General features: G+C 41.2%; 1 protein-coding gene across 2 annotated transcripts in view; it reads left to right on the top strand.

The window, feature by feature from the left end:
* Window positions 1-2,759: 2,759 nt before the first annotated feature.
* CDH7 (cadherin 7) overlaps window positions 2,760-24,409 on the top strand; it is a 93,952-nt gene continuing 72,302 nt past the window's right edge. The window contains exons 1-2 of one of the 2 annotated variants that reach the window (XM_040984764.1): window positions 2,760-2,898; window positions 14,254-14,661. In XM_040984764.1, coding sequence (XP_040840698.1) covers window positions 2,842-2,898; window positions 14,254-14,661 — 465 coding nt within the window. In that variant the 5' untranslated portion in view covers window positions 2,760-2,841. Of the gene's footprint in view, window positions 2,899-14,253; window positions 14,662-24,409 lie in introns of those variants that run through there. The other variant, XM_040984763.1, reaches the window with a different exon arrangement.

Here is a 24,409-nt window from a genome sequence, read left to right on the forward strand (position 1 = left end):
AGAAGAAATAAAAAATATTTATTTTCCATGAACTTTTGCAAGTACCTTTATATTTATGTCAATATGTGATTAGAAATGCTACAATATACATTTAAAGCCTTTAATCAGATTGCGAAAATTCATAAATGAGAATGTGGAGTTTAGACATATGCTATATTTCATAGAATCCTAAAGAATTGGCAGAATCCATGGCTCACCTATCACAGTAATATCATGCTTGTGTTCCCCAGTACTCTAACCTTTCTAATCATCCAGAAGCTGGGGCAAAGGAAAAGGAAGGAGGCCCTAAGAAAACACATCTTTCCCTGGAACTCAATCACAGATTAAACCTGTAGAATGTCTCTTTAACTGTCTGTTCTCTGATTGGCTGGGATTCCTTCTATGACTCAAATGCAAGCATCTTTGAGAGGCTAGAAGGCCTTGGCATGAACTGGCCCTTGCCCGTCTCTATGAAGTGAGCCATGCCTGCTCTCCTCACCCAGCGCAGTACTTTGTTCTCCACGAACACCCAGCCCTCTCTTCTTGAAGACTTTGCCCTGGCTTCCCCTGGGATCTTCTCAAAGCCAGCTCAGTGCCACCGTTCTAGCTCACTCCAACTGCTGTCTCCTTGGACGGAGATGGTCTCTGATCTACTTGTATGAATGCCAATCCCCACTCTTGCCCTTGGGGGTGTGTTTTTTACTCTACAGGCATGTAGACCTAGCAGGATGACCACTTTGTTAATGTGAAAGCTAGTACCTAATGTTCCAGTGAGCTGAGCTCACTTCATCTTTTCTGGAATCTGTGCAGAGGTAACCATTTAAGGAAATGGTTAAAAATAAAGCTAAGAAGAAAGAAAAGATCTGGTTCAAGATGAAAGCCCAAATTTGCAAACAATCCAGATGTGGGGGCAGATAACAGAGGGCAAATACCACTAGAATTATTTTATTTTCCTATGTGCTCATCACATATTTTACTTCCCTTTGATTAAAACAAGCTATGAAATGATGAGCTTGCTGTGCTGGGTTCTCCATCACATGCCTCCTCTCTAGATGAAGGAATCACTGAGCAGGTAATTTGCTACATTCCCAGTTGGGCTAAGTGCTGGCTGGGATACAACACTTACTGCTTTATTCAACACAACAGACACTACGGGCTAAACAAAGGCTGCGTCTTGGTGATACCAAGTATCAGTCTCCATTCTTCTCAAGTTTTACTCCAGAACAATCGGAAGCTCACATCCCAGAAGCCAGCTCAATAGGAAACATAACACAAATGCGTGTAAAGACACCAGAAAACAAGTAAAGATATAGACTGCATGACACCAGTCAGAAACAACACAGGGGGAAAAAAATCCAAGAGCTGTTACAATGCCAAGATTTACTCCCTGGGAACTTGGTATTGAGGCTAAATTCAAGATAACATCCGGGCAAAATGAACTATATCTATGGCCGTTCTAAGAACGGGCCAAGGCAAACAGTTGCTTGGGAATGGACCACGAAACAGCCATCCCCAAAGCCCTCTTTGTGGGGGAGGTGTGGGTGGGAATGAAGGCATGTTAAGCCAGCAGCGTAGGGTCCTATGCAGAGATTTGTAGGAATTCCAACCGTTTGCTGTTGTATCATTGAGCACACAGGAGCTGGAAGCAGGAGGGTGCCCTTCCAATGGCCAGGGGAGCCTGGCTGTGTGACACTGTTAAGGAAAAAAATCACAGAGGCCAACAGGGACAAGCGTCTTTCCGGTGTCTGAGGAGCTCTGTGAAGGATGAGCGCCAGAGATGACAGGAAGGGTTCCACTGGCCGAAGACGAGAAGGAACGCCCCAGCAATGCCCCGCTCACCTTCTCAGGCTGTCAGGGAACCAAGGAACACTGGGTCCTCAGGTGACGTTGGCACCACAGCGGAGGAAGACAGCCTGTGCCCTCCCCCTCCCTGGCGGTGGCACCTTCTGCGTGAGAAAGCGACCCCCTCCCTGCCCACCTCGGCCGGGTCCCCTGCCCCGCCCCTGGAGCAAATCACACATCTTGGAAGTTGTGCATTAGAGAGCCCAGCAGGGGAGGAAATTTTGTACAAGTAAAGAGAAGTAGAACTAGGGCAGTCCGAGGAGATTGGAAGGGCAAAACTATCAAGGAAGAAAACTGTAAGTTCTGATTAGTTTTACGACTTTGCCTTCATGCCTCAGGAGCTCAATTGATCAACGGCTTCCGCGGACGCTGGAGGAGGCGGGGTGGGGAGAAGGGGCTGCAAGAATCCCCCAAACCCCTCCCGCCCCTTGCTTTCTGATGCTAGGGCTTCCCGGAGACACGGGAAGGGCTTAGGTCCCTCCCACGTGCACCCCTCTTCTTTATTTTCCTGCGAAGCCATCCGTCTGCACGGCTCCTTCGGCAGGAAGAAGACGAAGGTGCGCCTGTGTGCGCGCGTGTGCGCGCGAGTCAGGGCCTCTCTTTGCCCGGCGGGGTCGTCTGAAGGCCCGCAAGTTCTCAGAGGCTTCCCAGGCTGGCCTCGAACCCTGCTGCAGGCGAGCGCTCCGCGCGGACCCGGTCACCTCCCTCGGCTTCCCGCCGGCGCGCGCCCTCTAGCCTTATCGCGGGACGCGCGCTCCCGTGGGCTGGCGACCGGGTGCGTGAGCGGTCCGGCCGAGCCCCAGGGAACTCTTCATTGCCGGCGCTGGCCTCGGGCTCCGGTGCGCCCGAGGCCGGGGCAGGGGCCCCGCGGAGTGGGCGCTGATTGGAGGAGGAGCCGGTGCCAGGCGGACCCGAGCCGGTGTCGCGCGGGAGCCTCCAGTCCGCCCCGCGCGCCGAGCTGCGCGCTCCGGGTCCCCAGGCGCCCGCGGGCGCCGGGCTGCTGAGCGCGCGTCCTCTCGGATGCTAACGCCTGAGTCCCTGGCCCCCGACGCCTCCGGGAGGGCAGCGAGGCCCCAGGTGAGTGTCATCTGCCTGCTTGGGGCTTGGGGAAGGCGCTGCCGGGCAGCCGTGCGCTCTGGCTTTGCGCATTTGGAGGCAGGACTAATCAGTGAGCCGAGAGCGGGAGGGGGCCATCCGTCTGGAGTTTCCCTAGGCGTTCCCAAGTTACTGCGTGTTGCCACGAGACGTAGCTCGGCGAGGCAGGACAGGCGTGTGCAGCGAGCTGGGGCGCTCGGCCCGGAAAGCCGGTGCTGATGGACACCAGGTGTGACGCGAGAAGTATTTCAGGGTCGGAGCAAATCCCGGCACCTTCCAGGGGCAGCGGTAAACAAGAGGCAGTCCGGACTGCTCTCCTGGTCCAGCGCCAGCCAGCCCCTCTTGTGACCTCGGACTGATGGAGACACAACCCCGTGCTGCCTGTGCTCACCGGTTCTGCGGAAGTCCGAGGCTGGAAGGGGGTGTGCGCCTGTGTGTGCAGAAGTCCTTTGCAACCTCTGCGCTAGAGCATCTTTGTCTTTTCGGGAAGGTGGAACTCACCTAAGGGTACTCTGCTGATTCCTCTAATTGGTATTCTGCTGCTAACGGTGGATCCACAGGATTTGCCTCTGCCGGGCTTCCTCATTTGCCCCCTCCCCGCCACACAGCCCCTGCCCCACACCCTAGGGGTGCGCGCATGAAAGGGGCGCCCGCTTCTCTGAATGCAGAGTGGACCGCTTGGTGGGTGCACATGGCACACGGCTAGTTGCTGGTACCCAGCTTTGTGGTGTGGATTAATGAGAAGGAGCTATTGTCCTCTCTGGCTTCGCGTTTGTAGCTTGCTAACCCTCCGGATTTCTTAGATGGCATAGTTCAGGTGAGTAAAGATTGACATTGAGTTCATCCAGCGCTGCCCAAATGGCAAACTGTTGGGAAACCATGAGGAGTTGCGTGTCTCAGGACTTGGAGATCTGCAAATTGCACCATGAATCTGTTTGAAATAGCGTTCATTTTGCATGAACCATCTTACTTTATTAGGTTATTCAGTAAGACTCCTTATAATTTCTCTAAGACAGAATCCCAGATAGTTTTTTATGTAGAAGATTAATTTAATAGAACTTTATATGAAAAATAGAGAAAATGTAAGTATCTTGTCAACACATGGTCCTTGCTATGTGACAAGAATGTATATTTAGAATCAGATTAGGAGCAGAAAAATGTGTTTTAAAATATTTTGGCAACAGTAGCAGCGTTTTTAAGAGGAAAGTTTTCATAGACACAGTGCCAGAAACATCCAGATAGTTGTAAGTGGTTCTTTGTGAAGGCAAGTTGCTAGAGGAAAAAGAACTAGGACAAAAAGTACATTTGAAGCTTTCAATAAGTCAACCAAAAATTACTTCTTTCCTAAAAACAAACCAGAAAACAAAACAACAAAATAAAACAACACCTAGTTAAGCTCTGTGCTACTCTATATAAAGAGGAAATGCATGAGGAATCATTTTAACTTTAGAATAATTTTGAACACTATGAATTGAAATGCATAAGAATTGAGCCAGTCAAACTGATAACTTGGTAGAAGTCTTTCCTGTATCTTACAATACAATATGAAGTAGTAGATGGTGGGAGAGGAATTAGCTATAAACCACCATGGACAATCTGAAGTGGAAAAAGCATTGCAAGTCTGTGGAAAGAAAAATACGAGAAGCGATAGTTGTTGTGGCTGATCGCCCTGCTGAAAGCATTGCAGCCCTGAGACATTCATCAAAGGGCATTGTGCACGGATGTTGTGAGCTATGATTGTAATTAAGGGCTGAACGAGGTCATTAGAATTGTGTTAACAGTCGGATGGCACGCTCAGAACTCTTCTTAAGTCCACTGTTATTGATTTAGGACCACAAAGCTATTCCTTTCTTATCAAAGGGTACTTGTAAAGCATCTCTATTACTGCAATTTACCCTTGAATTGACTCTAGTTGTTAGTGTCCAATGAGGAAGAGAGGGAGGAGAGAAGGCACTGCTGGCCGCGGTTCAGGCTCGCCGGGTCTAACATTCAAGCCGCTGGCTCTGCTCAGGCATGGTTCCTCTGCGGGTCTCCCAGGTTTCCAACGTTCTGTGTTTGATGGCAAAGCTGATATCAACTTAACAGAATATATACGTCTGTGAAGAGTGTGCACCTCCGCGTGGAAGCAAATGCCTTCTTTGACAAATCTTTCCAAAATCCTGATAAAGTACCAAAACCATAAATTATTCTGTGTGGTGAATATTTATTGCTGTGTTTCCAGTCTTTCTGCATTTCATAAGAGTTTGCATTTTGCTGCTTTAATAACTTGTGTCACATTATTCTCTCTCCCTCTTTCTCTCTCTCTCTCACACACACACAAACACAAATACGAACACAAATGTTTTGTTTTGATTGAAAGGTTACAGAGCCTGGGTTACAGAGACTGATTGAAAGGTTACAGAGACTGGGCATTTCAGAAACTTCTACATGGCTAACCTGCTTTCGTTGATTGCAAAGGGACTGTGATGGAAGCTTTTCCTCTTCCGAGAAAGGAATCAGATGCTCCTTGGTGGGGCGAGGGAGGGGATGTGAGGACAAGGCAATGGGACATATGATCAGAGTCCTGTGTGTGACCACGTCCCCAGCCCTGACAGGCAGAGCAGGGCAGACTGCAGCCAGCAGTACACGAGTGCCTCCTCTGGGAGTGTGCTGTACCTGCAGAGTCCCGTGCCTTTCTGTGAGCCTCATGACATTCCCGGTGAGAGTGAAGCTGCGTACATCTGTCCTTCCGTTCAGTGCAGACTATAGGATCGGCTTTCATCCAGTTAGAACTTCTTGCTTGCTTTGTGGGAAGTGTTTGTGGAAACATGGCACTTTTTTTATTGAAATCTTACCTGGCTCTGGGTAAATACACGGGTAAATGAAAATAAAAATAAATACAGCTAAGTTTGATCATGTAAGTAAAGTTCAGGAAAAAGACCTTTAAATCTCGTCTTTTCATTTGTTATACCATTCATGCATGAATCAGAAGGACTGTACTGGGCCACGTTGTTCACGCTTCAGTCTGATTTAGAACTAGCATTTCCCTTTATTTTTCATCCCCTTCACCCAGGGCGTGGACTGTTTGTGCTTAGTTGGTACTGACTGTGATGCCTCTACAGAAGTTTTCTTTCCATGTTTGGTAACCAGATGTGCACTACAGGCTATGCGATTCATTTCCAGGGCCCCTGCCTGTATATTTAGGCCAGTTAACGACAGGAGGTTGTGGTCCGCGGTTGTAATGTTATCTAGCCCAGGGAGTTAATGGATCTGATCACAGTTTCTTCACATGAGAAGCCACAGATCACAGAGAGTTCTTAGTCTCACTAATTAAAGTGTGAAAAGTATGCCTTTTAAGTGCAAAGGAGAGGGTCTTCCATCTGTATTGAAATGTTGAATATAGTATTAAACTTTCAATGATCAGTGACAAAAATACAACAGATCAAATGTTAATATATTTCTGTACTGGAATGATTGCAACAGGAGCAGACAGCTCAAAATATAGAATTTATATGAAGTACCAAGAACAGGGGTACTAAAGGTAAAGCTATATTACCAAAGTGTTACCACATACGGATTTTAAGTCCTAAGATATTCCTGAGTTGATATCCTGTCTGTGAAAGAGTCAATGGACCGTGGTTCAAATTTCAACGAAATAGCCAACTACTAATGTCATTGTGCAGTCGGAAGTTGCTTTTTGATTGTGAGGGTTATAGAGAAAGGGGAAGGCGATTTGGATACTGCTTCTTCTCTTCTCTTCTCTTCTCTTCTCTTCTCTTCTCTTCTCTTCTCTTCTCTTCTCTTCTCTTTTTTTTTTTCTCTCTCTCTCTCCTCTCCATAGATAGCTAAAGCCCTCAAAAATGCATTCCTATGACCTTTATTTTTGCTTGGAAATCTCAAACTCCACCCCAATGACATCATGCTGATTTCCAATTGTGAGTATTCAAACTCACAATCATAGACATTTGACTTTAAGTCTCTCTCTTTGTTTCGGGAAGGGCTGGCTTTTGGGAAAGATGGCAAATTTCAAAGCTTACACGTTAAGAAGGCGTTCATTCCCAGAATGAGTAAATTGTGACGAACACTTTAAAAGACTCACTGCATCCGGTCGTGCCCAGCTCCGTCAGTAACTGACGATGTGACCTTGAGAATTTCAGTAGGATTCTGCAATTTTAAGTTTTGTCATTATCAGAGAGAGAGGCAGCTGGCTTTTTTCAGTTCAACCCTGTATGTGATTCTCCCTCTTCAGGATTCTCCAAATATAAAGAGGGGCCACGTTTGGGGAAATATATATATATATATATAATTTGTACCCTCAAGGGAGTTTGCCTGTTCAATTCTCTAGTCTTCGGTGCCATTATCTGAGACATCATCTCAACAGCTGGTGTCTAACACCGTGACTGGACAGAATGTGTAGCTGCTACTCTAGTAGGGTCCTTGACTAATGTCTTCCTGTTATTATATTCTGAATCTGTTCTGTTGTGAAGGTGGGGGAAATTATAGTATTTTCTTTTCCCCTTTGGCATTCCCCAATGTGTGTTAAGTGATTCTGCTTTAAAACCAGCAACAGCAAGAATGAGTAAGACATGTCCCTTGATGTAAAACAGACTCACTTGGTGGATAGAGAGAAATCACAGGACTGACTTCATTGAAAACAGGTGGCTGCTGTCCCGGGAAGCAATGATGAATGAAAGCTTGCACAGGAAACATTGGATGGATTGGTAGATGTCTTCTTAGGTGATTTAAATAATGCCTTTCAATACACCAGGAATGTCCCCAAAGGCATGGGCTTCTTTATGTCTTTATTTATTTATTTTTATTGCAAACTCAGATATACAGAGAGGAGGAGAGACAGACAGGAAGATCTTCCATCCAATGATTCACTCCCCAAGTGATTGCAATGGCCAGAGCTGAGCCAATCCGGAGCCAGGAGCCAGGAGCTTCTTCTAGTTCTCTCACGCAGGTGCAGGGAACCAAGACTTTGGGCCATTCTTTGGCTTTCCCAGGCCACAAGCAGGGAGCTGGATTGGAAGCAGGGCTGTTGGGATTAGAACTGGCGCCCATATGGGATCCCAGCGCGTGCGAGGCGAGGACTTTAGGCGCTAGGCCGCTGCACCAGGCCCTGGGCTTCATTACCCTACTAGAGCTATTGCAGGGAAAGTTGCACTTTAAGTAGTGGTAGTGTTTGTCCCGGTGCCCTCTAACTGCCATCCCCATTGTGCCTGCGTGTTGCTCACCTTTCATAGAGAGTCGTTAGAAGTAAATCATTTGCCAAAATGTGCAACTTTAAAATAGCTTCAGAAATGACAGTTTCTTCCCAGGAGAGTCTAGACCACCCCCACCCCATTTTCCGTCTCCTGTTACAGTGTGGCTTGTTGTACTCTTAGGTTTGTAGAGCTAGTGTTGTATAGATTAGGCAACACAGCATGTCTGAGAACACCAGTTTCTGGAGGCGTTCAGCAGTCATTTATCATGCAGCCTTCTGATTCTTAAGAATCATTGTATTAAGCAGATTGGTAATCATCAGACCTCATTCCTAATTTTTTTCCTTATAAAATGGTATTACTGAATTTATTTCTAGACTACCATGTTCCATTTATGCTGGAACTATATCCATTTGAAAAAGAGGCGTAACTGTTAGTAATTAGTATCACTGATAAACTGTCTTGATACGACCTAGGCAGAGTGTGCTTCAGCAGCAGCCCTCACCTGATGGCAAGTTTGGAGTGCAGGCAACAGGAGCAACTGTCCACACCCAGAACCTAAAGAGATTCTGGAAATAGAAGCCTTTTACCCATGAAACATCATTGGTTACTTAAGACCGCCAGCGACATAACCAGCTGCCCCTCACCCAGAACCTAGAAACACTCTGGAAATAGAAGTCTTTTACCTGTTAAATACTGTTGGTACTTAAAACTGCAGGTGACATGCCCAGCTCCTCCTCCTTACCCAGAACCTAAAGAAACTCCAGAAATAGAAGCCCTTTACCCGTAAAACACAACAGGGTATTTATACTGAACAGAAAGAGAAATATACAAGAGCCACCAAACCCAAAATAGAAACACAGTTCCTTTGATACAGTAGTGGTCATACACTTTATCATCAGTTATTTCTAAAAGCTATATAGCATTCCATCTGCCTGAAACAGGATCAGGCGGTGTAGCATACATAAATTAATTGACAATTAGGACATGTCTTAATGGTAGTATGTTCATGTAAAGTGATTGAGTATGATTGACTTTATTCTTGTCGTGGTTTTGGTAGGCTGACTTTGTTGGAAAAGGCTCTAGATTTATAGCTTTGCAGATTAACAAATGGTATGCTGCTGCATAAAGTATCTTTTTAGTCCTGGCTTTTGAGAATAAGCAAAACATTTGATTAAGAACACAATACTCCGTCTGATTTTAAAAGTGTGTTCATACAGTTTCCAAGTGAAGTGGAAAATTCAAGAAAATTTTATAATGATGAATTTGTTCTGGTTAAATCAATATTAGCTATTATGGTTAAATGAATAATAATCTACTTGGAAAAATTACTTTGCCACTTAGCTTAACAAAAAGAATTGGAGCAGAACAGAAGCGTGATAAAATTATTTCAGGTCAAATAAATGATATTGACTTAACAAATACAGTCTGGCTGATTTTCACCACTTTTATTTTTTTTTTTTAATTTTTGTTCCAATTCATCTAAAATTTCCTTCTCAAGATTCTGTTTTGTCTGATTGATTGATGTGTGTTGTGCTGAACTCCTTCTGCTGATTTTCATCTATTTTTCAGTTTGGAAAAAAACCTGAAAATGTTGTATAATGTTTTAAAAATAGAGACTTCTTCTTAAAATATCACAAGAAACTAAAACTTCTAAAATCGTTCTCAGATTGTTTTATTTCAGATTAATCATTAGTCTAGCGGTTGTCTCCAAAATTGTTACAAATATGAACAGTTGACTGCTCTATTTCACTTCAGGTTGGAGCTTCCTCCTGCATTTCTCATCAGAGTTCTTCTTTTGTCACTATCCAAAAGTTGGCACAGATAAGTCGAAATTACATCAGCTGTATGTCTACAGGTCGTTTTCATTTCTCCACTAATGGTGGTGAAGAGATCAGGCATCAGCCTGCAGTAGATCAGTGCCCTAAGCTGCCAGGGGAGACTGGAAGCTATACAACATGGGTCCTGAGGCCAGGGTTGGTTTGTGATGTGGTTCCTGGTCTTAATTGCTGGAAATGAACTCAAGACAGAAGGCAGGAGGAAGGGAAAATATAAATAATGCAGATGTCTGGAGAGCAAGGTAGGTTTTGTGTTTTGGAATTCGTATTTGCAAGGCAGTGTTTAACCCACAATGATTCATCTTGGTCAGAAGTTCATTTAGATTTAATAAATATAATTAAGATTTTTTTTGCATGCTAGTATTAGTGAGAACATAGTTCGAGCTTTGGTTATTTCTGTTTGATAACCACTGATAAGGAATTAAAGACTTTAAATAGGTATTCTGTTCTGTTAAACTTTTTCCAAGATAATCCAGCTTGAAGACTAGGGTTGAACTGCTCTAATGCCTTATCCTTCAAAGACTGTCAGATCTGATGGACAAGAGCGCAGCATGTAGTGAGGACTAGGGAGGAAACGGCCCCCTTGATTAGTGATTGGATTCTTTCTCCCGTTGCGTGGGACATGTTTTCGTGTCAGGCTGGATAACTATTAGAACAGTAAGAAAACACATTATGAAACACACATCCAAGCACAATTGTTCAGACCCTTGATTTTGTAAATGCACTCTGCTGATGGTATCTGCTTTGTAAAAGGATTTCATTCTTCATTAAAGCACACAAAGAACCCTTGAACACTCAGGTAGACTTTGCAGCAAAATAAAGGCAGCGTGGAAAAGGAATCTGGTAATTGTTTCAAGCACTACAGAAACTTTGCAAAGTGATTGTGATGCATAAATGTTGTAGGTTTACCGAATAATTCATATATTGGCTTATTTTAATTCATCGGACTTGTCCCTAGTCCAGATTCTGCATTACTTGTTCCACATTTGTGAATGTTCAGAGTGAAGTCAAATAATTTTCCCAATAATCAATTTTAAACCATTACAGAGGACATGAGATGAAGAAAAAAAAATGTTCATTTCTCAAAAATATTTTTTGTGCCTTTTTCACATTTAAGTAGACTTTTTGACCATGCAGGTCTCTTAGCCTAATTAGATTTGTCAAACATGTTCTCATTTTTTCATGGTTAAAATAATAATTAAGACTAACATCATTTTGCAAGCTAACGTTAATATAATCAGTGTAAAAAACACGCATATTTCACAGTAATTCAAACATCTACTTTTTGTTGCTTTTACATGTGTCAGTCACTATTCTTAGCATTTCATGGTTTACTGATGACAATATTATTTTGGTTTATAAATGAGGTGCTTGAATCTTCATCTCAGGAACTAAACATTTTGTTCCCCAAAAGGCTGTGATGGTCTAATTGGAACAGGCCAAATCCAGGGTTTGGGAACTCCCACTGGGTCTCCCATGTGGGTAGCTGGAGTCCAAGTGCATGGGCCATCTCCCGCTGTTTCACCAGGCACATGAACAGGGAGCAGATCGGAAGTGGAACAGCTGTGTGGATGTTGGCATTTGAGATAGATGATGGATCTGTTGTGCCACAATGATAAACTCTGACAGACCCAGAATTTGGATCTTTGTCTCATGCAGGCACCGATGCTCTTTGTTACTATGCAATTCTACTGATTTCCCAAGTTTTACTTCCAAAAATATGTATGGTAGTTATTTCTTTAATAGGTTGGATACCTTTTCACACTGAAACATTATGGAGTTCTCTTAACCCATGAGGCAGGCTGCCTGAGTAACATAAGATCACTATGTCATGTTAAAATCTTTATCAAACAGAGCATGCCTGCTCGAGAGAGAGGTGTCGGGAAAGTGGCACTATTTTGAGCTCTGAGTTTCACAAGCTAGTCTCTGGCCCATGACTCCAGCTCTCAGTGTCTCTTTCCACAATAATAACCTTGGTCCAGTTTAAGAAGCCACTTGAACCTCCCCTTCAGAATGGTGACAGGTTTCCTGACGGAAGTACCCTGTTCAGTATTCCTAACTCATCTTTGGGCCAATTTCTAGACAAGTGAACTACTTGATTCTTCAAGATCATAATTGTGTCCTTTAAGTTCGAGAAACCTGCCTGCTAGGGGATTGATCAGACCATGTTGCGGTGAATTTTCAGACTAACCAAGTAGCCTTGTTTAGAGTTTCAAGGCATGACACAACTCACTATCTCTCCAGCATGGTTTCTTACAAAAGGAAGTTCATTTGCGCTCCTCACATAAGGTATCTGGATTTTTGGAATATTATGCTTAATTTACAGTTAGGGGATCTGCTCCAATAACTTTCTGCTTCCAGTGCTGCTTGGCATGAATTGGTTGAACTTCCGATCTGTGAAAAATGTGCACTGTGACATCAGAAGTTATAAAGATACTTGTAAAATTCATGTGTTCACTTTCACTTTTTGTTTCTTTTTTTATTTTTTAGTTGACATTGTATTTCTTTAGTTGAGAAGCAGTGCATGAGGAGGGGGTGTTATCCTCCATCTGCTGTGTTGAACGAGACCAAAGAGAGGGGCTCAGAACTCAGTTCAGGTTTGCCACTTGAAAGGTAGGGGACTAGGAACTTGAGCCATCATCTGCTGTCTCCCAGGATGTGCAGTAGCAGGAAGCTGGAATTGAAAGTGGAGCGGAGGCTCAAACTCACTCACTCAAATATGGCATGGGAACATGACAAGGCTAAAATTAGAGTGATTTGGAAATGATGCTGTAACATGTTGTAAAATGGGCCATATGCTCTCATAAAATGCCCTTGAAGAATTATGGAATTTTAAGGTTGTGTTATGGAAAGAGTAACACTGCATCAGCGGTGTTTGTGGGATTCATGAAGAAGGCGGCACTTGTTGTCATTTCCCAAGCGTGTAACTGACATTTCAGTGATGACACCAGCAGTGGTACATTCAGAGCCAATCATCCTAACTGCTGTGCTAACACCCTGCTCCCTTGTGATCATTTCAATTGGGTTCAAAGTCAACTCATTCCTTCCAGTTGTTGGGACTATTTAAAGTTTTCGATAAATTGTTATAAATGCATTTTACTTTTTTTCTGTGAAATACGAAAACTTTTTCTCAAGCAATTTGACTTTCAGAAATACTTGTCTGTTGAGTAAAAAGGGCTCCTATTATAGGAAACACAGAGAGCTAGAAAAGCTTTCAAGAATTATGTATTTTTTGGCTTTATAAACACTGCTTGTTTTCATGTTTCTAATAATGTATTTTTCTCCTCTCCCTCAAAAGAAAAAACAGTCAATGATAATCTTTTGCCTTAATCATCCTGCTGTTGATTTATTTATACAAAGTCAAATGAATTCCAAAGCCAACGTGATTTACCTGAGCGTTGTGTCATAAATTGTCTCTGCACTGTTTTGAGGGTGTGTTTGGAAGTTTGTTTTGCAAATGATTTTATAACTCTTGTATAATAAGAATTACGTAGCTGAAATAAATAGACATTAGAATAAAAGCTCTTTTTTTTTCCTTACAGCCACTGGAGTGCCTCTTGGGCAAAGGCCAGCCATCGATGGGGCTCACACATAGCGTTGTCTCGCCCTTCTGCCCATCTCAGAACCCAACTCCCTTCTATGCACAAACCATGCTCTATGACATTGAACAGATATTTGTACAGTAGCAGAGACCCATAGTGAAAGAATAAAATCTAACATGCAGCACAACGTATGTGACAATAAGCTTGAGGGTGGAAAATAGAAACTCCTGAGCTTTTCAGCTGATCTCAGACAAATCGGAACACATCCCAACAGCTGCTGTTCAGTGACTCAGAATCAATCAACCGGGTTTGAATCACCTCATAGTTCTTTATTTCGTTTTACAGTTTCACTGACGAGATTTAAACCAGCATATGTCCTTCCCATTTGGTTAAATCCTTGCTATGAGCGGCTTTGCTATCTCAAGCTAATACTGATGAATGTAACTGACTGGATTATACAAGGAAAAAATATAAAAGCTAAAATTAAAGCGATTTTGAAATGATGCTGCCACATATTATAAAATAAACCATATGCTCACATAAAATGCCCTTGAAGAAGTATGGAAATTTAAAGTTGTGTTATGGAAAGAGAAAAACGCTTCCTCAGCTGTGTTAGAATAATCTACAAATATGGCAAAAGATATTGTGATTTTCCAAGTGTATGATTAATATTTCAATCGTGATACTAATAGTAATAATACATTGAGAACTGAGAGCTAAATATGATTCTGTGTTCTTGGTTTTTGATAGTGTCACATCTTTCTGTTCTGACAGGTATCTATTACACCATCATTTGGCGAAGATTATTCAGCGGTGGTGACCTCTTCCAACCCAACACTCTACAAATTGTTATCTCTGGACTTTCAGCTGACACCCTGCCGGAGGCAAGAGCTGCTAAGCCAACTGGAACTGTGCCTTTTCTCTTGTCAAGGTTTTCTTCTTACACAGGAAAAAGAAGAAAAAAAAAAAAAGATGAAGTTGGGCAAAGTGGAGTTCTGCCATTTTCTGCAGTTAATAGCACTTTTCCTGTGTTTTTCTGGAATGAATCAAGCAGAACTCTCAAGGTCCGGATCAAAGCCCTATTTCCAATCTGGGAGGTCCCGTACCAAGCGCAGCTGGGTGTGGAATCAGTTCTTTGTCCTGGAGGAATACATGGGCTCAGACCCGCTCTATGTAGGAAAGGTAGGGCTTTGGTCTCTTGAATTTTCCAATGATTATTGTCTATGTCTGTGTTTGGGCAAAGAGTTGCTCATTTTTTTTTTTGTTTGTTTTGGGAATGGAAAATGCATAACCTGACTCCTATGAAAGACTTCATGAAGTTTTGGAGCTGTGTGGATAGCTGTAACTGAGGGAGTAATGATTTCATTGCTACAAAGACCTCATTTGTCATAGTTGTAATTCACTGGTAAATTTCTTAGTATCTTTATTAGAATAAAAATATCCACTAATAGTTGAAAGGCAACGTGTTTGTGCAGAGCTTGTTTGTTAACTGCCTCTTTGATTGTTTGATGCAAGTGGTTTTCAGGCTGTGCCTTTCCTTGGTAGTTGCGGTTCAAAACTGCATAGTGAAATTATTGAGCCCTGTGACTAAATTATGAATAATTCAAAGTTTTCTTATTGGTATCCTTTTATCATTTGCTTTCTGTTTAAAATTTTCTTTTAACATCTCCTTTTCTTTAAAAATGAATGTGAACAGAATTATTAAAAGTGGCATTAGACACATGATAGGCAGTTCATGCCTTTGGGTTGCCAACTAGTAACCATATTGAGTTTTTTTTTTTTTTTTCCGAAACCCTGTTCTGCTTGATTATTTGGGAAGGAGAGATCTATTCTAGGGCCTCATAAACAGAGAGCTATCTCAGGATGACTCCAGGATGACTCCATCTTTCCCACCGTCCTCGTATCACATGTTCAGTCTCTAGTCTGCTGTGAACACAGTGACCTTCATATTTGGTTCATGTAACATCCCTGAATTTCCCAGTTTGTGTTGAGCAGGTTTATCTAAGTAAGCAATAATAGCAAGGCATCAATCCCACTGTGTCTTTCCTCTTCACTGTCAGTTCTATGCTTCTAGTCTGGGCAAATGAAAACCAGTTACCAGAAGAATTTGTCTGTCAATCAGTTTTTCAACTTCAAAAATCTGAGAAAGTATCTTTGTTTCTTATTCTATGGACAATGCTTTTATGTAAGCACATTCTAATTCAGGGTGACAAAAATATACTTTGTTGATGGTCATGAGTGTAAGTTGAGATAAGGTTTATTATATGTATTATTTATTTTAATATATTTTACACATATTAACTAGCATTATAGAATAGATTAAAGCATTTGAATAAATCACCGGTTTGTAGGAATATGAGTTAGGACTACTTTTGAGTCCATCCTGGCATTTTGCTTCTATAAGGAAACTTGCAAATACACGAGAATTTCTATGCATATGCATTTAATACCCACTATTTATCAATCAGATCATCACAAACAGTAGCTTCTGTTTTATCTTCCTGATTTTTTTTTGTAAAAATTGAAAAGCAATAGTAATAATACAATGTCATTCATTTAAGTCTGGGTTTAAATTGCATTAGCTTTAACGGATATTCAACAGTCTCATTAGGCTTTGTTTAATGGAGAGATCCACAATGATCAACTAATTTATAGCTTTTTCTCACAATATAAGATTTCCAAAACAGCGAAATATTTCTCATCATCTTGATTTTAATTGTAAATCTTAGGGAAAGGCTGACATTTTAAAAACCAATATTATTTTTAAAAATTAAATACCCTTTTCATTTTATAATTTTCACATCATAATTCAAAATGCCAATACCCAAATTAATCTCGATATTGTATGATCATGAGAATCAAATGTCTCTAGTTCACTTATTTTCCAAGCGGATATGAAGATAGTGGGCAATGTTCACATACGTTGCTTTTCTAAGAAACACTGCATGGCCTCTTGATTACATGACAAGAAATCTTGTGTATTTCGCTTTCAGTCCATTACTGAAGATCACTTAGCAGATAATAGATGGCAGAAATGTCAAGTTGGTGTTGACCTGTTACATGCTGTGTGCTGGGAGCTCAATGTTGCTGTTCATAATAAAATATTGATGAGGAGGTAGGTTTTAGAAAACTACTTAATTGACCAAAATGCAGATAAAAGAAAAGAAAAATAATTTGAAATGTTGATATTTTTAACGAAAAGGTGCAACTTTCTAGGACCAGTTTCTATTTATTCGGCAAAATGTAGCAGGGTCCTGGAGTTCTTAGTTTTTCTGTAGGAGATAATGAAATGAGAGCTTTTAGCTTGGTAGTTGAAATAGAGAGAGGTCTAAAAGTGATTTTTGACCTCAGTTTTGTTTGACCTCACTTGGTTATGTAAAAAGTAGGCATATTTTCAAAATTTGTTTTATTTTTTAGTTGAGGGAGGTGATGAGATGAATATGACCGGAAATGTTTACAGGACAGAAAGCTTTAAAAACTGAGGTGAAGATGTGGAGGAGAAATGGCTAGGCAGATAATCTTAGGGAAAAAAAAATCAGAAAGAACTTGATCCTGCTTTTTACAAATGTGTACTTAACTTCTGTTAGTGGGCTGTAACTTTTTTTTCACCATTTTATTATTATTAACATTTTATGATACAGTTCCATAGGCTCCTGGCATTTCCTTTATCCCCTCCCCAACTCCTCCCACCCCCCGCCACGTAGTTCCTCTATATCATTACCAAATTATAGTTGTTCATACACAGTCATATGTCCATCATTGCGGGCATGGACAATGGCAGAGAGTCCAGCATCCTATTGTCAAGACATATCACACAGTTTCATTGCAAGTCCATCTTTGTCTGGAAACAGAAATGCGTACCACACTGCATCCTCACATCTGGATGTTAGTCTCCATTTCACAGCTACTGTACATCCTCTTAGATTAAAACTCATAGTACAAAATCAACAACAAAAGAAAAAGCAATTTACAATGCCATGAAGTTAAATGACATGTTACTAGATATGACGGTCTCCATTACACAGCTACTATATATCCCCTCAAATGAAAAGCCACAAAACAAAATCAACATCAGGGAGAAAAAAGAAATTAACAACAGCATGAAGTTAAATAACATGCTACAAAATGCCTAATGTGTAGCTGAAAAAAATGAAAATCAAGAACCTTCTTGAATAAAATGATGCTACTGTATGATCTACGAGTAATTGAATGATTTAATCAGAAGAAAGTATTTTGAAGAGATGAAACCAACAGAAAACAACAAAACCCTTGATTTTTTTTGGTGAAACCTGATTTTTGTTGGTGAAATGTGTCTCTTCTAGGCAACAAATAGATGTGTCTTGTTTTTCAATCCAGTCTACTAATCCATGACATTTGAATGAGCTTAAGCCATTTACATTCAGAGTTTAACATGTTTGGATGGTACTTTGGTCCTGTAATTTTAGGAATGGGCTGTTCATTGGTTTAGTCTTCTGTTGTCATTTTTGTGGGATATTCTTCCCATTTGCCTTTGGCTTTGTTTGGTTCTCTTCCTCTTCTCTGTCAACAGAACATCTTGAAGTATCATTTGTAGGGCAGGTTTGGAAGAGACAAATTCTTTTAGCTTTTCTTTACTGTGCAAGAATTTTATTTCATTTTCAAAGACAAAAGAAAGCTGTGCTGCATGTGTTATCCTAGGCTGACAATGTTTTTCTTTTAGAATCTGGAATATGTCACTCCATTCTCTTCTTGTCTGTAGAGTTCCTGTGAGAGGTCACCTGTGAGTTTAATTGGCATTCCTTTATATGTCAATTGATCTTTTTCACATGCCTGTTTCAGCATCTTTTCTTTATGTTCAATTAAAGAGTGCTTGATGACCATATGTCTTGGTGAAAGTTACATTTGATCAAGCCTGTTGGGAGTTCTGTGCCCCTCCTGGATGTTGTTTCCTAATTCTTTCTCTAGATTAGGGAAATTTTCCTTTATTATTTCATTAAATAGATTTGCAAACTCAGCTTCTCTTTCTGTACCTTCTGGGATTCCCATAACTCTTATTAGACCTCTTAATAGTGTCTTTTAATTCTTGAATACTTTTTTTGGCCTGATCCAGCTCTGCTTCCAGCTTTTTGTTTTCTTCCCCCTGATGACAGGAAATATCTTCCAATTCTGAGATTCTTTCTTCTGCTTGCTCCATTCTATTTTGGAGACTCTCCACTGTACTTTTAATTTGCTCTACTGTGTTCTTAATTTCTGATATATCAGCCTTGATTTGCCTTATTGCTTCCTTAAATTTGTTGAAATCCTGTATGTATTTCTCGTTTTTGATCAGAAGCTTTAAAATGAGTTTTATGAATTCTGTGTCCCCCATTTTTTTATGTCTTTTTTAGTTAATTCTGAGGTTGGCATAGGGTTTTGCTCCTTTGCAGGGGAGTTTTCAGTAATATTCATTGTGCCTTTGTCTCTTTTTTTGTTCTTGGTCATTACACTTCTGTTAGGAGAGTCTTCTCCTTGGGGCAGGTTTCTAAGCTGTGTCACCCACATGTCTACAATGTGATTTTACTTATTGCAGTTGGTACACAACTTTTTGCTTGCAGCCACTTGTGCCACAACCTCCAGCGAGTTCCAGGTCTGGGTTCTTACGTCAGATTTCCACCGTGGTCTCCACAGCCCAGCTCCTGGCTTACCACTCTCCTCCTCCTGTGATACCATGCACCGTTGTCTCTGCAACCTTTCTCCCACTTCCGGTTGGAGCAGGTCCCAGGATTAGAGAGACACCAGGTGTCCTATATAGTTAGGTTGTTGGTGGCGCTGATCTAGTAGGAACCTGTTGGACATTAGGTCTGGGTGCCCATGGACCTATTTTGATCTGTATGGTGCCACAGTTGGTATTATTTTCCTGTGGGACCAGTGCAATTCGCTGAAATTAGTTCTCCCGAGCTCAGCACATGTGCAAATCACTGTTATCCCCTGCAGTCCTCAATCTATTGCCACAGTGTACAAAATGGCGCAGTGCATACCACTACTAGAGTTCTTGATCTGCTGGCCATCAGGTCTGAGGGCTACCCAGACCTGTCTTGGGCGGAACCTGTATAATGTCAAGTCACTGCCATTCACTGAGTCAGAAATGAGTTCGCTCCCAGCTTTGTGTATGGTCAGTCCTTTCCCTTGCCCTTTCCTCCTTATGCAAAATGGTGCCCAATTCAGCTTTAGGGCGCTGAATGGGCTGTGAAATCCACCCTGTTCTCGCACTGCCCATCTCGGATCTGCTGCTCTGTCCCTGCTCCTAGTCAAATCAAATGGACCAGCAGGACGGACAGTTCTTTGTCTGGGTTTACCTCCCAAGCTCCCAATGAAAGTCCCTTTCCACCTGGTTGCTCGTGGAGTTCTTGCTGCTGGTGGAGTTCAGATTGCTGTTCGATGAATGCCACTGGAGTATCAGCCACTGCAACACCACACCATGTCTGCCTGTCTCCATGTACCCCTCTGCTGTTCTGTCCTTTCCTGTTTCCTTGAATATGTCCTCTCTGCTTCATCCTGATTAAATGTTTTTCCATCCATTTAAACGTGTCCTTACTCTACTCCACCATCTTGATTCTCCTCAATGGGCTGTAACTTTAGTGACCAAATCTGTGTATTTAACTTCTGTTAGTGGGCTGTAACTTTGGTGACCACATCTGGCTTTTGAGGTAATCTGGAAGGCATAGTGAAGGCTTCAGGCAATGTCATGCCTTAATCTGATCACACAGTGGAGAAGTCTAGTATTGTGTCATATTAACATCAGGATTCTTGTTGGATCTACCAGTTCCTGCTTGTTATACTACTTGGGGTAAGGTACTGTTTGTGTTAAACTTCAGTGCTTTTCACCTCTAAAATGATATATCGCAATATAAACTAACACGATGAAAATATCCATATTATCTGAAATTCAAGGCTGTTCAGTACTAAATGACCTAAAATATTTAGAACATATATTTAGTGATGTGTAGATTATAGCATAACAAATTGCAAAATCACAGAGTAGTGTTCTATTTGTTGATTGTGGCATGTATGATTCCACAGATGAAAGGAAATATGATTTTATTTACTTAATAGTATGGAAATAGTATAGAAACAGAGCATGTGTCAGAAATATGGTTAGTAGGGAAACAAAATTAGTTCATATAATAGGCTCTTCAATTATCAGAGAAGTCACATCTGAATTTTGTAAGACCTTCAGATTGGAGTCTATATTAGTATTTTGAGATTAACGTTCAATTAAACAACCATTGATGAAGCAGATATTCATTAAGATATTGACAAAATTAAGGCCACCATATGGCTTTAGATCACATTATTTTACATAAGTCACTGATTTGTATTGATGTGAAATCCAAGACCAAAGTTAACCTAAGATCAGAGCAGAACTGTGTGTTCCACGGGGGTCACTGTTACATCAACAGTCCCTGAATATTCACCAGAGGCAATATTGGGGTTGTGAGAGATTCTGAACACTTCCTGTATGGATCTCTTGCGTTTTGATTTGCTGAGCTGCTGAACTTCAGTGTCAAGACTGCAGGAAGGAGTCCTCAGCTCCTGCTTTGGTGAGCATCTATTTTAACATTGCTGATGAACCTTTCCCTAAGTGCAACTCTTAATGGCTGTCAGGCCTACTTCCTCGTGCTCATGCAAGGGAATGAGGTGGAGTGCCCTTTCTTGGCTGCTGTGACTGTATCACTCCTGACTTGGTAACGTGCAGTTCCAACACAGGAGCTCTTGCTTTCTGTCCATCTTGTAGCATCGCAGACAGTTGGCCAGTACGGACTTTTCCTTACCTTGGCATTTCTCACTTAACATCCCTTAAGTATCTGACAAAAAAAAAAAAAATCTGTCTACAACCCACCCAGACTTTGTTGTAGGTTAAGCATTTTTCATCTTTCCTAACTATAATGGGCTGCCAGCCAGTGGCTGCGCTCAAAACCATTATTTTCACTGAAATGTGTGCTCCGTGGCTCTTCTACAGCCTGCTTGCCAAGCTGCTAACATCACTCTTGCCTTTTTTCTACTCCCGTTTCTTTCTTACTAATTCAGACAGAATTTATACCTATTACCCAGGTAGAAATCAAATACATAGAGACATGATTCTAAATGTGTGCAGGATTCACGTTGTTTCAAATTGAAGACTGCTTGAACACATCAGGGAGCATTCTCCGTGCATTTAATCACACATCAGCAGCATCTGCCATCAAGACATTCGCTGTCCTTGTTATCCGAAGCTAACTTAGTGCCACAGAAAAGAAACAGCATCTTGACAATCTCATGTTTAAAAATTGATGCATGAGTTTTCATTCTTAACTTTGAAATTGAGTATTAGATACATAGAAAGTGAAGAATTCCAAGTGCAAGCATGAAAATACTCATCACACTAAACAGTGGTTTTTATAGATCTGTATGGCAAAACACAGGAAGATTGTCCATTCTATATATAGATTGTCTAATCGAAGAAGATATCTTAGGAGGAAACATATTTTTAGAAATGCCCAGAAACTCCATTTTCATAATGTATTTAGAAGAGTTAGTTTGGGATGCCCCTTATTCTTATCTGCTGTCAGGTGGTTGGTAAAAGTAGGAATTCTTGATGGTTTCAAAAGCACTCTGGAGATGGATCATCTCTGCGGGATGCAAATATGTCTAATTTTAAAAATTGTTTTGCATTGTTGTATCTAGCTTGTATAAAAGTCAACTGAAAATATCTATTAGATGCACTGTGCCATGTAAAATAAAAAGTTCAAAATCTGCTTTGGTTCCTATTTGTCATGCTGAAAATAAAATACAGGCCTGGCACCATAGCATAGTGGTTAAAGTCCTCGCCTTGAAGACGTCGGGATCTCATATGGACGCCTGTTCTAATCCTGGTGGCCCCGCTTCCCATCCAACTCGGAATTGCTCTGATCTAAAACCAGGAGCCCAGAGCCACTTCCATGCCTCTCAAATGGGTACAGGATGCTGAGGCTGTGGGATGTCCTTGACTGCTTTTCAAGGCCACTAGTAGGGATCTGGATGGGAAGCTGGCCTACTGGGACACAAACTGGCTCCCATATGGTATCTCGGCACATTCAAGGCAAGGACTTTAGCCACTAGGCTATTGCACTGGGAAGAGCATTTGCTTTTTCTTTTCTTTTTTTTTTTTTTTTTTGGATGATAAACATAGTAACAGGAGTGGGATGAAGCCTTAGTTTATTTATTTTTATTTATTTGCATTTTCCTGCTGGTTAGTGGCCCTGAGAATTTGTCGGAAAATGCTTGTTCAGAATCCTCAGCCCATTTTTTTAAACTGGATTACTTGTTTTGTTGCTGCTGAGTTTATTGAACTCTTTATATATTCTGAATATTAATTTTTATCAGATGTGTAGTTTGCAGATGCATTCTGCAATTCTGTGGGCTGCCTCTTCATTGAGTGATTTCTTTCTGTGCAGAATTCTTTTTAGCTTGATGCAATCCCATTTGACTATTTTTGTCTTTGTTGCCTGTGCTGCTGGGGTCTTATCCAAGAAGCTTTGGTCTGTTTCAGTGTCCTGCCATGTTTCCCCACATTTTCCTCTAGTGATCTCATGATTTCAGGTCTTAGATTTAGATCCATGATCTATTATGGGTTGATTTTTGTATAGGAAATATTGTGGGAGTCGTGTTTTATTCCTATACTTTCTGATATCCAATTTTCCCATTTGTTGAAGAGATTGTCCTTTCCCAGGGTATAATTTTAGCTCATTGGTTACAGTTTCGTTGCAAATGCACATGTTAACTTCTGAGATCTCTCATTTGTTCCATTGATCAACATATTTATTCTTGTGGAAGTATTACACTGGGTTATAACTGTCTTATAGCATATCTTGAAATCAGAAATTGCGATGCCTTCAGCTTTATTTTTGTTGTTGCTGTTGTTGTTGCTGCTGTTTAGCATTGCTTTAGCCATTTAAGTCTCCTGTGATTCCAAAGGAAAATCTTGCATGGATGGAATCATTGCTATTATTAAAATCTCCATACTGCCCAAACCCTTGCACAGCTTTAATTCCATGTCAGTCAAAATACCAAAGGTGTTCTTCTCAGATCCGTATGTGTTCCTTCAATGCATGTAGTCAGCTTTTTTATGACAAAGTTAGTAATAAAACTAAAGTGATGCTTCTGATGTTTCTGTGTCATGTGTACTCTAATTGGTTGGACAAGGTCTTTGTTCAGTGTTCCCTGGTAAGAAGACACAGGATCAGGCAGCAATTTGTAAGAAGCAAGAGCACTCTCAGAGCCTTTGCTGCTTTAACCGTAGGCAAGAGCTGTACTGAGGACATTTCATCTTAATCGTTCTCCCAGAATTATATTGAGTCTTACGTTCACTACCGGAAAGAAATACTAGTTAGTATACATTTGTGAAACTGAATCCAAGCAAATATTTTTATGTTATTAAACCTCCTCCTCTCTTTCCTTTCTTCTTCCTTCTTTCTCTTCTTTTTCCTTCAATGCACGTCACATATCTACTCTTCATAAGTTCTTGTTTTAAATGGAGACGTTTGAAAAAAGTGAATCCCCAAAATCCGCAGTTGACAAGCTAGGCGGGTAAGCAGTTGGTCATGGAAAGTGGTGTGTTCCAAAGCGAGTCTCCAACATTGGAGGAGGTGGCAGTGGAGAGGTCACGGAATTAACCCGTGGATTCTTGAACATAAACATGGCGTAGCTAAGTGATTGTGTGATATCGTCTTCAAGTCAGAACAAAGATAAATAAGATAGGTATTTCCTTGGTGGAACAGCTCCTAACACTCCTCTGGGAGGTGGGGTAACTTTCTCTGGTAAAAATGGCAGCAAGCAGAAATTGGAAGTTTTAATTGTAATTTTGAGTGAGCTTGATATTAGTAAGCTTCAGTGACCTCATCTGTAAAATGTAGGTCATATAGCTAAACATGAAAAAAAAGTTTGTTTAATATTT

Source organism: Ochotona curzoniae, unplaced genomic scaffold (genome assembly GCF_017591425.1).
Source record: "Ochotona curzoniae isolate NIBS_2020 unplaced genomic scaffold, NIBS_Ocur_1.0 contig_43, whole genome shotgun sequence".
NCBI classification, from domain to species: domain Eukaryota; kingdom Metazoa; phylum Chordata; class Mammalia; order Lagomorpha; family Ochotonidae; genus Ochotona; species Ochotona curzoniae.